The sequence below is a fragment of the Styela clava genome, chromosome 9, assembly GCF_964204865.1.
Source record: "Styela clava chromosome 9, kaStyClav1.hap1.2, whole genome shotgun sequence".
NCBI lineage: Eukaryota > Metazoa > Chordata > Ascidiacea > Stolidobranchia > Styelidae > Styela > Styela clava.
The window spans coordinates 2,774,168-2,791,399 of record NC_135258.1 but is presented as its reverse complement, the minus strand read 5'-3'; the positions used below and the strand labels follow the sequence as shown (position 1 = coordinate 2,791,399).

The following is a 17,232-nucleotide window of genomic DNA, read 5'->3' as shown; positions in this document are numbered from 1 at the left end:
GTCCTAGATATGATGAATGCACATGCAATTTGGAGCAGATTCAACCTCGCCTTCTTGAGATATCGCGTTCATCTAACAGACAAACAGACAAATACCTACCAACATACTTACATAAAAAAACGAGAATATCGGTCAGAGACCGAAGACTTATTGATCGAAAGTTAGGGGATCCCCCAAAACAGCGCTCTTACTCCATAGTGACACCTTGTGTCCCATCACTAATTAATTAATAACTCGCTAATTATACGACATAATTTATCCAAAATCAATAGGCTTCTGGTCCGAGATAAGATGAATGCACATGCAAAATCTGGAGCAGATTCAATCTCGCTTCCGTGAGATATCGCGTGCATCTAACAGACGAACAGACATACAGACAGACAAATACCTATCAACATACTTGCGATTACACATACTACCTGGTACACATACTACGTTCCGGTATCCGGCATATTGGTTCACATACTAAAGAAGTACTAAAAATTAACATTAGATTACACGATATGAACAACATGACACACTTTACATGAATCTAACATATAACATTGAAAACGATAAATACAACTCAAATCTTCAGCTGCGGTATTCTCTGAAATCGATGTAGATGTTCCATAATTCATTTGAAATTTTACCTGTGATATATTTTGGCTCCCATATCCGATGCATAATTTTGAGCTGATTTATACTAATATTTATTTTAGTTATTTTGTTCAATGAACAAAAAAATGCAATTCCATTTAAAAATATGTACCCGAAGCCCTTGAGTGAGTATAGCATATATAATAGTGGTGTAGTATATGACAATCTAATAGTCTTTATAGTAAAGACCATAATTTTTTTAAATAGTAGATCGATATCTCCATACGGAAGAGATCATTTAAGTGGCAATTGGCACCACATATCCATTCCCTGCATCCTATTTATAAGCCAACCCGATGGAAGCCTAGTCAGAATGCAATTAGGATCCATTCCTAGCCTGCTGTATAGATGGCTGTCCAATGGCCTTCTACGAGAGAGAGAACTTATTATTTCGTCAACCAGAAAACACATAATATAATTTACGAGAATATCGGTCGGAGACCGAAGATTTATCGATCGAAATTGCGGTTTCGATTCATGACTCTATAGTGACACCGCGTGTCCCATCACTAATTAATTAATAACTCGCTAATTATGCGACATAATTTATCCAAAATCAGTAGGCTTCTGGTCCTAGATATGATGAATGCACATGCAATTTGGAGCAGATTCAACCTCGCCTTCTTGAGATATCGCGTTCATCTAACAGACAAACAGACAAATACCTATCAACATACTTACATAAAAAAACGAGAATATCGGTCAGAGACCGAAGACTTATTGATCGAAAGTTAGGAGATCCCCCAAAACAGCGCTCTTACTCCATAGTGACACCTTGTGTCCCATCACTAATTAATTAATAACTCGCTAATTATACGACATAATTTATCCAAAATCAATAGGCTTCTGGTCCGAGATAAGATGAATGCACATGCAAAATCTGGAGCAGATTCAATCTCGCTTCCGTGAGATATCGCGTGCATCTAACAGACGAACAGACATACAGACAGACAAATACCTATCAACATACTTACCGATTAATCGATAAGTAGTAAGTGAAACAATAGTTTTCGGTATGGCTGGGAGGTAAAAATACGACCATTTACGGTCATCTGAGTCAGTTACCACCAAGGAACAAAGTCATTCAAACGGCGATTTTGAACACGTGCTCAACCCTATTTCTAACCTGCTTTCTGAATGGCAGCCTATTATCCCTCTTCGGAGAAGTTCATTCAAATTGTGATTTGCACACCCATCTCAATTTCAAACCTTCTGTCTATATGGCAGATCACTAGCGCCATATAGTGAATGCTATTTAAAAGCCGATTAAGACCATTTGCTGTTCCAAACTCTATTGTCATTTAGCTATCAACTTATAATTGTGTTTTTGAACAAATTTTTTTTATCTAAGCTCGAAAATAGGCGCAAAAGCTTGACTGGACAAAAAGTACTCTGCGTGGGTTCGCAGGTTCGAATCCAGTGGGGGACAATCACGTGCGAGGGGATTACTGGACTCCTCGCCGGGAAAGGGCGGCTCACGTGACTGCTGGTCGGTTACGGCTCAACCCTTTAAATTCATGCATCTGAAACAAATAACTGGCCGACTAGACTGGTAACCAGGCGAGAAGTCGTGGTACGTCATATGATTGAGTCGTGTTATCGGCTTTTCTCTTCCCCGGAATAAATAGGTAAATCTTGTTTCATATTCTACAACCCGAAGCTGAAATATCTTCAATAATTTATTAACGCTCATTTGGCTTCATGTATGCTCTGTTGTCAGTCCTAGCTAGCTCAGAATCGAGTTTTGAACTGAGTTTAGTGATTGATAATAATAAATTAGGATTGAGCGCAACCTAAGATTTTGTAGGTCTTAATTTCATACAGATTCCATTTTTTGGACAAATATTCCTGAACGAATCATAAGTGACCAGTGAAAAGTGTCCTATTTACGCATTCCGCTTCGAACAAGGCCCTACAGCGCCACCTAACGATATATAAAAAGCTACTATTATTTGGAAGGACAAGAATCTTCATGATTTCGTGTCCATATATCTGAGAAATGCAGTCTTGATTTTATAATTCTTCTTGAGTAAGCTTACCATACGTCCCGATTTAGGCGGGGCAGTCCCTTTTCAACGTCTTGTCCCGGCGTCCCGACCGGTCAGCCAAACCCACCACAATACACGAACAATACCAATTAGCATGTTCTCGAAACTGTTTTTGCTGTGTAACCTACCTACTCAAGGTGGATGCGTGGTTTTGTTTGTTTCGTTGTTTTAATCGCTACAATTTGTTACGTGTAAGCTCCGTACGCCAAAAGGGCGCATAACGTTAACGTAAATTACTTTCTATTTTTCGAACTCTAAGCGATATTTAGACAGACAGCGCATGAACTCTGATGTAAAATCGGTAAATTTAAAGTTGAAAAAATCACAGCTATTGGGTTTGGAGTCGTCCCGCTTTGGCGTCACAAAAATATGGTAACCCTATCCTTGAGTAAGAATTTCTTGATAGGTGATTTCTGTGTTAGTTAAATTTAGCTACCTATTGAAACAATGGTATGCATCCTGCCACTGTCTTCCATTAAAGCTTATTTGGAAGAAGTAGTCGGAAAAGAAGCGACCTGAAAATTTCTCACTGAATTAGTTTAAAGTAGGTGTGACAATAAATTTGAATAGTTTTCTTCAGAAAGTTATGGGATTGTTTTTTGTCAAAACTTTTAACACACGAACTCGTTACATTAACGGTAAAATATTAACCACGCTAATATTTAGCCAGCTCATAGGACACCGCCATTCCATCAGCTACAATTTTATTTACATAGGTATGGGATTGCTTTGTGTCAAAACTCAAAACGCATTAACTTATTACACTGACGGTAAGATATTAACCATGCTAATATATCTCCAGCTTACAAGACATTAAATCAGGCCTATATATAAAGAAACCCTAATCAACATTATTCGATCGTGCCTAGCGCGCAACAATCTTAATGTCAAAACAAAAAATTCAACCAAGTCAACTTATTTACAAAGAAACGAGGGTGCTCCCGAAGTATGTGTACCAAGATGGCGCACAACCTGAACGTAGTATGTGTACAGATTAGGGTTCAGGTTGTGCGTCATCCTGGTAAATATACTTCCGAAGCGCCGAAACGAGCGTCTCTTTCTACAAAAGTAAAGCGTTATCTGAAAGCAAAGTACCGAAAATATCCCTGACTAAGCGAGATATGTCTGAGCAAGCAGTCGCCTTCGAACATTCTCAATTGTTTCGTAATAAAGCGTGCAGAGTGTTATTCGAGTGAACACTGTAACTCCTGAGAAATTATGGCGTCAGCAAAAACAAATAAATTACTCCACCAGTTAAACTGACACAATGTTTGCGTCACTACAAAAATCAAGTGGATGCGATTCATATTGGGAAAAATGTTAAAAAGAGATAAAAAAAACAAATACTGAGAAATAATAAAGTAATGATATAAATAAGTCACGGTCAAAAATGTTTGTTAAATATTTTGTAATTTGAATTCCGAGTTTTATTCAATGAATCTAATTTGCATAAAACGACAATCTTTACTAAGTTGTGTAGTGGGAGTTCAGCTAGTTTCCAATAGAGTCGAAGTTCTAATTTTTTTTGGAATTGCAGACTTTCATTGGTTATATAATAAATCAAAATTTACTTATAGATTATGAAAAAGTGTTAATTTTATTTTAAGCTTTTGGAACAAGTTTGCCTTTTGTTTTATTGATATTATTTTAAACTTTTATCAAATATTTCGAGGTTACTGATACTAAGCCATTATATATAAGTTATCAAACAATTTTTATTATTTCTTGAAATGTCTTGAACATGAAATATATATTTGAAAAAACCGAATCACATTTCAAGATTATTTATCATCCTCTCAGGAACGAATTGGGTTAAAATAATAAATTTATTTAAGAAATAAGGAATAAAATAAAAAACTGTTTTTGCGGTAGAAATCTAACTAACAAAATACAGTTTTATCAAAATACACAAGAAAAGTCGGCAAGATTCAATGCTTGTTCAACTACGGGTCGGTCCTGGAAATAGTTGAAGTGTAAATTAATTAGGTTACAGAAATTACTTTTAAATTCAGTTTCAATGTTTTTTTTATCAATCATTCAATAAACAGAGTTAAACAGACTTTTCACAAATGGCTCCGTGATATACATTGGAAGGGGGAATATTAAAAATCCCTTGATATTTGTTTTTCGGATTTCGAGCGACATCAACAACAGCGGTTGTGAACGATGAAGCGGAAGACGGATAATTAGGATGCCAAACCTCAGTTGGCAGAGATACAGCTTGGCCCGTCGTTGCATACAGCTGACCGTTCTGTTGAAATAATATGTGTTTTCAGAAATGTAGCAATACCGAGGGTGTTAATTGCTGCAATTTGGATTCACGAATAAGTCTGATTGCTATATATAAAAGATGACGTCATTGATCGTGCTGAGTCATCAAAAAAAGATGACGCCACTGAAGATGCCTAACCATCTATAATGATGACATCCATTCTCATGCTCAGTCATTTTGGAAAATAACAGTTGCCAGAAATACAAAAAAATATATAATAATACAAGTAAGGATACATAACTGACATGAATAAGACTCGTCGTACCTTGTAAGTCATTCCCGTACGAACACCAATCCATGATCGTCCATCAGGGATCATTGGTCGTAAATATTCTCGAAGCATGTCGTAGTGTGTAACGTCATAAATGTTAGCCAGTTTATTTTTACAGATAGATTCAGCGGTGCTCATTGTAACGTTCCATTTATCATAAACGAACGCTTGAAAACATTTGGATTTGTAAACCACGCCACATTCTGAAACAATTTGAGTCAGTTACCTATAAATATTTTTTCATTAAATCCTATTTTAAATGCCTCTACTGCAAACAATTTTTTCCACCCAGTAAAATATTTGTAGTTTTACTGGGCAGGGGAGGTTGCAAGGGAGCAAAACTGGTTATCGAGCAGCGACACCCAAAGTTCTAATACCTTATTCAAGACATAAGGTGATGCTGAATTTTGAAAAATTCGGAATCTTTCTGGTTTGACATTACGTAGGAGAGATGGTGGACATAAAAGCGAGAAATGTGTAAACAACACACACCCGAGTTTGACATAGACCGGCTAACTCGCGATTCCATTATACAATCGTCCAAGCTTTCCTCTCTTTCAGAGTAAATAAAATATCAAACCTGTGACTGTAGTCGACTCCTGGGACGATCTAGTGGAAGCAATGGAAGTGATTGATCGAGTTGTGGAAACGTTTTCGATCACAGTCGTTGTTGTGACGTCACGATCTTTCTCTGTTTGGAAGCTAGATGACGTAACGGCTTTAGTGATGTTATCACTATTAGTAGTGGTGACGAAAGTCGTGCCATCTAGTTCATTTGAAGTTGTTACGTTAAACTCGGTGACTTGGGTTGAATGAACCTCGTTGCCATAGGAAACTTTGGTTGTTATGGTAACTTCATCGATCTGTTTCTTCAGTAATGCGTTTTCCAGCTTTTCAGACAATTTCTCTCTCAATTCTGAGCAAAACAAACATTGCGGTGTTTTTCAACTTCTACTTTACCGCTGAGTACTGTATTTTAGGGAGCATAAGACGCACCGACAATAAATTGCTTATATTTGGGTTTTATTGCCACATAAGGCGTACTGGGATATAAGACGAGACAGTTTTCAATGAGTATCGATTAACCGTACAAAGCCCATTGAACAAAAAAACGTAAACAGCGGTTTGTTCAAAACACCATAGTATCGATACTGATTTTGGGTGTAGGCAACAAAGCAAAAACGCCATCTGATTCATACATTAGGCGCGTCGGCGTATAAAGCGCACAACCGATTTATGTGAAAAAAAAAGATTCAAAGCTTTACGGTAAAATTTACATTTCATTGACAATATTACAGTGTTATGGAAGCAAAATTAAAAAACAATAAGCTTCGTTTCCAAATAAATTTAAAGGTCATCTTGATAAATCCATTTACAAACATTACAATTTGGTTTTAGTTTAGTTGTGGCAGCATCAGGCGCAGTATGCTCCCCACCTTCTTATTTTAGGAGGGGTATTTCCAAATTTGGGGGGTGGTAGATATTTTGTTATTAGTGATAACACTATTTGTAATTTATAAAAATGTGTTATATCTTTGACTGATCATCTTCATCGGCATATGAGCCATTTTCTGTATATTCGGTTCCATTATCTTTGCACCCAGTTTGCACTCGCGTACATTTGCACCCCCGCACATTTGCACCCAAGTACTTTTGCACCCGCGTATATTTGCACCCACATACTTTTGCACCCGTGTACATCTGCACCCACGTACAATTGCACCCTTGTTTGAAATATTTAATTTTAGGGAAGCGGTCAGCCAAATTGAAGTACCCAAGGGGCCGGATTTGAAATGCGATAGTTTACAAGCTTACAAATTGAATATTTGTTACACTGTCTGTTCTGTTTGCATAATTCATCTAAAAGGTTTTAGATTCCTCAAATCACAAAGCTATTACAGTCTCTAAATTTACTTTATAACAAAGAATAACGCAGTGGGTTAACCCGTAACTCACCTGTCTCATTCTTTGCCTGAAAATAAAACAGTAAAGTTGAGTCAGCTATAAGAAGGGTTAATGATCACCAAAATAAGTCGTTATTACTCACCGTGGTCGTTTCCTCATATTGGTATGACGTCATAACTGCATTGCCCCTGAATTGAACTTTCACAGTAATGTCGACTGGAGATGCAAAAATAAAATAATTTAAGCTGACTGTTTAAAGGGGATATATAAATATATTTTAACATTGAATATTTTGCGTAATTGCATCATACAAAGAATTTCCGACGACCCAATATCCCAGAAAATTAAATTTATATTCTTCCATGAACCATATAATTGGATTGATAAAAATTACAAACATCTTAACTCCGAAGAATTCAATATTAGTACTCCCACTTCAAGCAATTTGAAAATAAAACTCGGGTCACTGATATTTAAATATAAGTCTTCAATGTACGGGAAAATTAATAAAGACTCCGACTTCGATGAAAATAGAACTTCCACCGCAGATTATTTGAAAACGTGGGTCCGACACTGGTTACAAAAACAACATTTTTTGTCTCCAGCGTTTAACTTAAATGTTCATTCGCTTTTCACGTGAACATTCAGAATATCACCCGAATTTTTATGAATTTTGATTTTGTTCGGGGGTGGGATTCCTCCGAAATCGCTTTTGGTGTGATATAAAACAGGGTAACACTTTAAAAAGCAGTCGACGCTCAGTCACATTCCGGCAAAAAATTATCAATAATAAACAATTCACCTGTCGTGCCAAATCCAATGCACATGAACAGCAGCTTGAATGCTTTCATTGCAGATTGATTTTATTGCTTTCGCAAAATTTGTGAATAGAATCCTAAAAAAACTCTTCTCCTCCCCAGAGGTTGCGTGTAATTTTTCTTCCAATACTTTTTTCACCGAGAGCTACATTCGAGCAAACATAGGTAAACTAGCTTTGTAATACAACGACCTAAATGTGAGCCCGGGCAAAAATTAAATACGTATTTCAAATGCCACACTGTCAAAAAGTGAGTAATTTCAATGTCATTTCAGTGGATTATGAAAGTTTATCAATGAATCATACATGGCCAATCATTGAGTGCATTGAAGGTATTGTATACATATTATTTTGTCATAGAGGGTAATGTGTATGATATCATAGGTTATTATTCAAACGCTTCCGCGTATAGATTGCAACCGACGAACAATTTTCAATTTAAACGCGCGATGTATCGTGCTAAGCGTTTGGTCTTGAATGCCCTTTCATTGTTGATTCCCCTGCTCGCGTCAGCAGGTTCAATTATTTGCGGGAGAATTGCTGGACTCCTCGCCGTCCGAGATTGGTTCAAAGTGCTGGACTAATCATTTAGCAAAATAAAAACACATGGTTAGGACACCAAGGCAAACGGGGCGCCACAGAAATTCCATAGACTAATTTCCAATGGTTCTTCAATGTTTAATCACATAATTCTAGTTGGCCAGATGATTCCAAACTCAATATTGTTCAGATTAAAATTTTCCTTCTTTTTCCCCTAAAGTAACAACATGAAAGTAGATTCCTATATAAGAACTTTTCTTATTCGGGATAAAATGCGGAGACTTCCGTCAAAAAACATCAAAAAATGCTGGCTGAAGCGTGCAAAAAACGTCAAGTTGCACCAAAAATACTCGAGTGTCGACTTACACCCGACTTGATATTTTGTGAGAGGTTCCAAAATACACCGATAATGTTTTGTAAGATAATTTTATTCACACAAAGTAAAAATAATATTTCAATAAAATTCAAATTATTATTAACATATTTCCTTTTTCCAGTCCAGTTCGTGAAAAATAATTTTGTCCAAACATATTAATAATTGAAAACACATCTAACAAATAAAATACTAGCGCAAATCAAACGTGAATCACAATAATTCAAACACAAAAAGGAATGAAATAAAATTAAATTTGCCTGCCCGTTGGGCTGTTTTTCGACAGTCGACAGTTAAAGTTAAAAAAATGTAAATTACTTGCCTATTTTGACATCTGAGAGGGGTCTCCGAATAGAAATAAAACCTAATTATTTCGAAGCAAACAGAAGACTGCGATCGAAAAATTGAAAACTCAGACCCACTTTCGGGAATCATCTCTTTAGTTGTAAACAATTTCAAAGCAAAAACGACGTCAATTTATATGGTCATTCCATCTGGGAGAATTACCTCTATACAAATATATGGACATAGCAATTGTTATATGAAGATATGGGGTCTAAAAACATCAACAATATGGGATCTCGAACTTGTTGGAAAAGATGTGAAAACTCCGGAAAAATATCTCAACCAGATATCATCTGTGCAGATGTTACTGAAGGTGGTTTTAAGGTGTAGTAGTTGTAATTTGTGACCTGGACGACACCGACTTCTCACTAGAATTTAATAACAGTTCAACGAGAATATCGGTGAGAGACCGAAGGCTTATCGATCGAAAGTTAGGGGATCCCCCAAAACAGAAACTGCGGTTTCGATTCGAAAAATTCTGCAAACCCGAACTGGATTGTTTTGATTAGTTTTCAGCCAATATCAGAAATTTAGGAAACAAAAGCCAACTCCCCATGTCATCGAAATACTACTCGAGGAAATACTTTTATGAAGAATTCTGCAAATCCGAACTGGATTGTTTCGATTAGTTTCCAGCCAATAGCCTATTTCTGTATTTACCAATCCTGTAGTTCGTGTCAAATACAACGGCGCTAACCCAGGTTGCGACGGCTATTCAAACACAGCCTAGCGATATTTTGGTGAGGAATTCTGCAACCCCGAACCTGATTTAGGGATATGGAGATTGCTTAAACTTTAAGGAGTAATTATAAGTAACGAGATACGATCTCGCGGCGTGTATCCTTCGCTCTGACTCACTAGCGTGAAAACTTGCGCATCTGATACGCACACACACATTCAGCGCGTCTCGAAAATCTCTCGATTTGTGAAAATCCAGATCTCTTCATCACTAATTAATTAATAACTCGCTAATTATACGACATAATTCATCCAAAATCAATAGGCTTCTGGTCCGAAATATGATGAATGCACATGCAAAATTTGGAGCAGATTCAACCACGCCTTCGTGAGATATCGCGTGCATCTAACAGACACACAGACAGACAGACATACATACAGACATACATACAGACAAATACCTATCAATATACTTACCGATCTTAAGATTGATAAGTAATAACCAGGTCTTTCAATTTTGTCCTAATACGACATAAAACAAATCAACACAAAATACTTGCAATAAATAAATAATCCTAATTAATTCAGCCTTATAGGAGCCTATTCAAATTCATGAACACAAGAAATTTTACACTGTACAGTAAGTCACATGAATATATACTTCAAACACAAATTATGCAACTTTACAACAGTATGACACAGTTATCAAATGTAGTTAATTAGCAGGACCAAATTATTATTAAATACCTTGCAGTCTTCAAATTAAAAAGAGTTACAAATTATAACATACCGAATTCGTCTGCTATTCGTCAATGAAATCAATTAATTGAACTATAGATGTAAAAATAATCACAAAGACAATCCAATGCTCATAGAAATATCATTAAACTAGGCCTATATGGAGAAACCTTAATAAACATTATACAATCGCGCGCAACAAACCAAATGTCAGGAAAAAAAGTTCAACCAATTTAACTTATTTACAAAGAAACGAGCGCCACTGTCTACAAAATAAAACGCTATATAACCCGAAACTACCCATGACTAAGCGAGACATGTCTGAGCAAACTGTCGTTTTCGAACACTCTCTCAATTGTTTCGTAATAAAGTGTGTACAAGCACACTTTCAATTATGTCAAATTACGTCGTCAACAATAACAAATGAATTATCCCACAAGTTAAGAAACGATGTTTACGTCACTACAAAGATCAAGTGGATGCGATTCATATTGAAAAACATATTAAAAAGAGATAAAAAATAAATACTGAGAAATAATAAAGTAATAATATAAACATATCACGGTCAAAAATGTTTATCCAGCAATATTTAATTATTTCGTAATTTGAATTCCAAGTTTTGTTCAATGAATCTAATTTGCTTAAAACGACAATCGTTACTAAGTTGTATAGCCGGAGTTTAGCTAGTTTCCAATAAAGTCGATGATCTAATTATTTTTTTGGAAATGCTGACTTTCATTAGTTATATATTAAATCAAAATTTACTCATAGATTATAAAAAAGGATTAATGTTATTAGGCTTTCAAAAGAAGTTTGCCTGTTGTCTTATTAATATTATTTTTGAACTTTTATCAAATATTTCGAGATTACTGATACTGAGCCATTATATATGAGATATCAACCGATTTTTATTATTTTTTGAAATGTCTTGAACATGAAACATATATAATGAATAAACGGAATCGCCAACATTTTTAGATTATTCATCATTCCCTCAAGAACAAATTGGGTTAAAATAAAAATTTATTCAAGAAATAAGGAATAAAATAAAAAACAGTTTGTGCGGTAGAAATCTAACTAACAAAATACAGTTTTATTAAAATAAACAAGAAAAGTCGGCAAGATTCAATGCTTGTTCAACTACGTGTCCTGGAAATTGTTGAAATGTAAATTAGGTTACATAAATCACTTTTAAATTCATTTTCATAGTTTTTTGTTTATCAATCATTCAATAAACAGAATTATAATTCATTTTCACAGATGGCTCCGGGATATGCATAGGAAGGAGGAATATTAAAAATCTCTTGAGAATTGTTCTCCGTGTTTCGAGTGACATAAACAACAACAGTTGTAAACGATTCAGCGGAAGACGGATACCAAACCTCAGTTGGCAGATTTACAGCTTCGCCCGTCGTTGCATACAGTCCACTGTTCTGTTAAATAAAATATGTGTTTTCAGATATATAGCAATACCAATCGTGATATTTGCTGCAGTGTGGATTAACGAATAAGTGTGCTTGACGTCTAACTAATGACGACATTTAAAATAATGACATCCTTTATCATTCTCAGTCATTTTGGAAAATACCAGTTGCCTGAAATACAATAAAATATATTAATACCAGTAAGGCTGCATTATTAACATGACCAAGGCTCGTCGTACTTCGTAAGTAATTCCCGTACGAACACCAATCCATGGTAGCCTATCAGGGATCATTGGTAGTAAATAATCTCGAAGCATGTTGTAGTGTGTAACGTCATAAATGTTAGCCAGTTTATTCTCACAAATAGATTCAGCGGCGCTCAATGTGACGTTCCATGTGTCATAAACGATTGCTCGAAAACATTTTGATTTGTAAACCACGCCACATTCTAAAAAAAATGAGTCAGTTACCTATAACTATTTTTTCTTTAATTTATATGTCTCTACTTCAAACAATTTTTTCCAAACAGTAAAATATTTTCAGTTTTACTGGGCAGGGGAGGTTGCAAGGAACCAAAACTGGTTATCGAGCAGCGACACCCAAAGTTCTAATACCTTATTCAAGACATAAGGTGATGCTGAATTTTGAAAAATTCGGAATCTTTCTGGTTTGACATTACGTAGGAGAGATGGTGGACATAAAAGCGAGAAATGTGTAAACAACAAACACCCGTGTTTGACATAGACCGGCTAACTCGCGATTCCTTTATACAATCGTCTAAGCTTTCCTCTCTCTCAGAGTAAATAAAATATCAAACCTGTGACTGTAGTCGACTCATGGAACGATTTAGTGGAAGCAATGGAAGTGATTGATTGAGTTGTAAACACGTTTTCGATCACAGTCGTTGTTGTGACGTCACGATCTTTTCCTGTTTGGAAGCTAGATGACGTAACGGCTTTAGTGATGTTATCACTATTAGTAGTGGTAACGAAAGTCGTGCCATCTAGTTCATTTGAAGTTATTACGTTAAACTCGGTGACTTGGGTTGAATGAACCTCGTTGCCATGGGAAACTTTAGTTGTTATGGTAACTTCATCGATCTGTTTCTTCAGTAATGCGTTTTCCAGCTTTTCAGACAATTTCTCTCTCAATTCTGAGCAAAACAAACATTGCGGTGTTTTTCAACTTCAACTTTACCGCTGAGTACTGTATTTTACGGAGCATAAGACGCACCGACAATAAATTGCTTATATTTGGGTTTTATTCCCACATAAGGCGCACTGGGATATAAGACGAGATGGTTTTCAATGAGTATCGATTAACCGTACAAAGCCCATTGAACAAAAAAACGTAAACAGCGGTTTGTTCAAAACACCATAGTATCGATACTGATTTTGGGTGTAGGCAACAAAGCAAAAACGCCATCTGATTCATACATTAGGCGCGTCGGCGTATAATGCGCACAATCGATTTATGTGAAAAAAATAAGATTCAAAGCTTTACGGTAAAATTTACATTTCATTGACAATATTACAGTGTTATGAAAGCAAAATTAAAAAACAATAGGCTTCGTTTCCAAATAAATTTAACGGTCATCTTGATAAATCCATTTACAAACATTACAATTTGGTTTTAGTTTAGTTGTGGCAGCATCAGGAGCATTATGCTCCCCACCTTCTTATTTTAGGAGGGGTGTTTCCAAATTTGGGGAGTGGTAGATATTTTGTTATTAGTGATAAAACTATTTGTAATTTATGAAAATGTGTTATATCTTTGACTGATCATCTTCATCGGCATGTGAGCCATTTTCTGTATATTCGGTTCCATTATCTTTGCACCCAGTTTGCACTCGCGTACATTTGCATCCCCGCACATTTGCACCCAAGTACTTTTGCACCCGCGTATATTTGCACCCACATACTTTGGCACCCGTGTACATCTGCACCCACGTACAATTGTACCCTTGTTTGAAATATTTAATTTTAGGGAAGCGGTCAGCCAAATTGAAGTACCCAAGGGGCCGGATTTGGAACGCGATAGTTTAAAAGCTTACAAATTGAATATTTGTTACACTGTCTGTTCTGTTTGCATAATTCATCTAAAAGGTTTTAGATTCCTCAAATCACAAAGCTATTACAGTCTCTAAATTTACTTTATAACAAAGAATACCGCAGTGGGTTAACCCGTAACTCACCTGTCTCATTCTTTGCCTGAAAATAAAACAGTAAAGTTGAGTCAGCTATAAGAAGGGTTAATGATCACCAAAATAAGTCGTTATTACTCACCGTGGTCGTTTCCTCATATTGGTATGACGTCATAACTGCATTGCCCCTGAATTGAACTTTCACAGTAATGTCGACTGGAAATGCGAAAATAAAATACTTTCAGCTGACTGTTTTAAGGAGATAGAAAAATATATTTTAACATTAAGTATTTTGCGTACATGCATCCTACAAAGAATTTCCGACGGCCCAATACATCAGAAAATCAAACTGATCGAGTTTCTCATGAACCATATCAAGGGATTGATAAAATCTACAAACATCTCAACCCCGAAGAAATCAAAAATACTACTCCCTCTTCGAGCAATTTGAAAATAAGACTCGGCTCACAGATATTTAAATATCAGACTTTAATTTCGAGGAAATTGAAAAGAGGAAATTTGGGTCCGATCCTGGATAACATTGTGTAACAAAAAAAAATTTTTGTTTCGATATTTCAACCTAAATTTCCTTCCACTTTAGACATGAACATTTAGGAATTCTTTCAAATTTTGGTTTTGTTAAAATGGGAGAGGGCATTCTCTCCGAATTGCTTTTGGTGTGATATAAAACAGCGTAAAAAGCACTCGACGCTCAGTCACATTCCGGCAACAAATTATCAATATAAATAATTCACCTGTCGTGGCAAATCCAATGCACATGAACAGCAGCTTGAAAGCTTCCATTGCAGATTGATTTATTGCAATCGCAAAATTTGTGAATATAATTCTAAAATAACTCTTCTTCTCCCCAGAGGTTGCATGTAATTCTCCTTCCAAAACTCTTTTCATTGAGAGCTACATTCGCTAAACTTCGTACTACAACGACCTAAATGCAAGCCCGGGCAAAAATAAATTACGTATTTCTGCCGCAACTTTCAAATTCCACACTGTCAACATGTTTGTAATTTCAATGTCATTTTTGTGTAATATGCAAGCTTATCAATGAACCATATGTGGCCAATAAATAATTGTATCTAAATTAGTATATACATAGTATTTTGTCATAGAGGGTAATGTGTATGATAGTATGACATCATAGGTTATTATTCAAATGCTTCCGCGTATAGATTGCAACCGACGAACACTTTTTAATCTAAACGCGCGATGTATTGTGCTAAGGGTTTGGACCAGAATGCCCTTTTATTGCTGATTACTCTGCTCGCGTCAGCAGGTCAATTATGTGCGGGAGGATTGCTGGACTCCTAGCCGCCCGAGAGTGGTTCACAATTTTTTTATGACCCTAAAAATAAAGTAAAATTTTATAATTCAGTGATAAAAAAAATAGAATGAAATTTACCGCTTGCGAATATTCGCACAAAAAATCGAATCTTGTTCCTGTTTGATCCTGGTAATTGTTCCGAATCTTTCAAATTCGATCGATGTTTTATTTTGTAAGTTAGTGTCGAAAAAGATTTCACCGCAACCTCATTAGGATCTTTTGTGACACACCTGGAGTAACGGGCCCCCAGTTTGTAGAGGCCTGCTCAAACCAATCTTTCATTCTACCATAGATACAAAGCTAGACCACATGTTCAATTCACGATGCAAAAGATTATTTAGAGCTGAAAAATCAATCAAAAAGCAGTTAAAGTTCTGATTTTTCTTTTGTCTGTTAAAATAGTTTCCTGACAAAACAAATATATCATCCACACACATAAGGATCATTAGAACATAAACAAAAGAATTCAGTTGTGAAATCACAGATGATCCTTTATGACAACACAAAAACACTGTTACAGTTGAGTTATACAATGCAACCATTTATCCAAGTGTGGAACAATGGAACGCTTGTTTTCAACTTCCGCTACAGTTTTTTTTTTCATGCATATACATTGCTTTTTGTTCTAACTTTAAACACATAGACCTTTCACACTAACGATAAGATATTAACCACGCTAGTATATAGCCAGCATATAGGACACCAACATCCCAAGAAGATCCTGATCTGACTATAAGCAATAAGAAATTATGTGATGCAAAAGTATTCCAGAAGAATTAGATACTGCACAGTTTTGTGAAACTCTGTAAGTTTGGGGACTTGTTTTCGACTTACCATTTTTGTCATACTTTAGGGAATTTTATAAATAAGACTTTCACCATTTTTCGGGTTGGACCAACACAACAACTTGGCAGAATTTTCGATGTCAAAGGTTTGCTATGAATCTAACATTATAGAACAATTTGATGATTCTTACCAACATAGGTTACGATTTTATTTTCATATGTATTAGATTTTATTATTGACAAACAACAACTTATTATACTAACGTATCATACCAACCGTGACACTATATAATGAGCATACGTGACACCAACATTCTAAGAAGGTTCTAACCTAACAATAAGCACTAAGAAATTATGTAACTCAAAAGTATGTCAGGAGAATTAGGGACTGAAATCCTTTGAGAAAGTCATTAAAAGTCATGCAAATTACAAAACAAAATAGAAAAGCGATCATTTGAGAGGGAAGGCCCTAGAACCGGTCGTAGTACTTGAAAGCACGTTGACAAATGACAGTAAGATCTGAAGATTTTAAATTCACTTCAAGGCTCCCATGCGTAGATGTAGTAGAGAATCACTTTGTGCTACGATTGTTCAGCCTAAAAAGAAAAAGTTGTGAATGTCCTAGGTAGCCAATACAGTAATGATTTGTCAAGGAATGTAAATTTTGTTAAGAGATCAAGATATTATGTAACCTAATATGTATATTTTCAGGAAGGAAAGGATTATAAAAAAGTTGCAGTGTGAGGATTTATGCTGTGTAGCAGTAAGCAAGGGTATAATTTGACGAATTGATTTATCTCAAAAATCAGAATCAACTTACACCATACAGCCATATCAATGAAAATTTTCGATTGAGCAACTAAAACTGTCAGCAAAAAAGAAATGTGGTGAACGATACCACCCTGAAATTGTAAG

General features: G+C 35.7%; 2 protein-coding genes across 2 annotated transcripts; both read right to left on the bottom strand.

The window, feature by feature from the left end:
- Positions 1 to 4,616: 4,616 nt before the first annotated feature.
- On the bottom strand, positions 4,617 to 8,108 carry LOC120340115 (uncharacterized). Its single transcript, XM_078116262.1, has 6 exons — positions 7,938 to 8,108; positions 7,278 to 7,351; positions 7,187 to 7,202; positions 5,811 to 6,146; positions 5,225 to 5,433; positions 4,617 to 4,938 (listed from the first exon to the last, which is right to left on the bottom strand). The coding sequence occupies exons 1-6, from the start codon at positions 7,984 to 7,986 to the stop codon at positions 4,738 to 4,740; spliced, it is 885 nt and encodes a 294-aa protein (XP_077972388.1). The 5' UTR covers positions 7,987 to 8,108; the 3' UTR covers positions 4,617 to 4,737.
- A 3,759-nt stretch (positions 8,109 to 11,867) lies between these two features.
- LOC120339511 (uncharacterized) lies at positions 11,868 to 15,113 on the bottom strand. The gene is made up of 6 exons (XM_078116089.1): positions 14,949 to 15,113; positions 14,336 to 14,409; positions 14,245 to 14,260; positions 12,868 to 13,203; positions 12,290 to 12,498; positions 11,868 to 12,059 (listed from the first exon to the last, which is right to left on the bottom strand). The coding sequence occupies exons 1-6, from the start codon at positions 15,100 to 15,102 to the stop codon at positions 11,868 to 11,870; spliced, it is 981 nt and encodes a 326-aa protein (XP_077972215.1). The 5' UTR covers positions 15,103 to 15,113.
- Between the last annotated feature and the right edge of the window lie 2,119 nt (positions 15,114 to 17,232).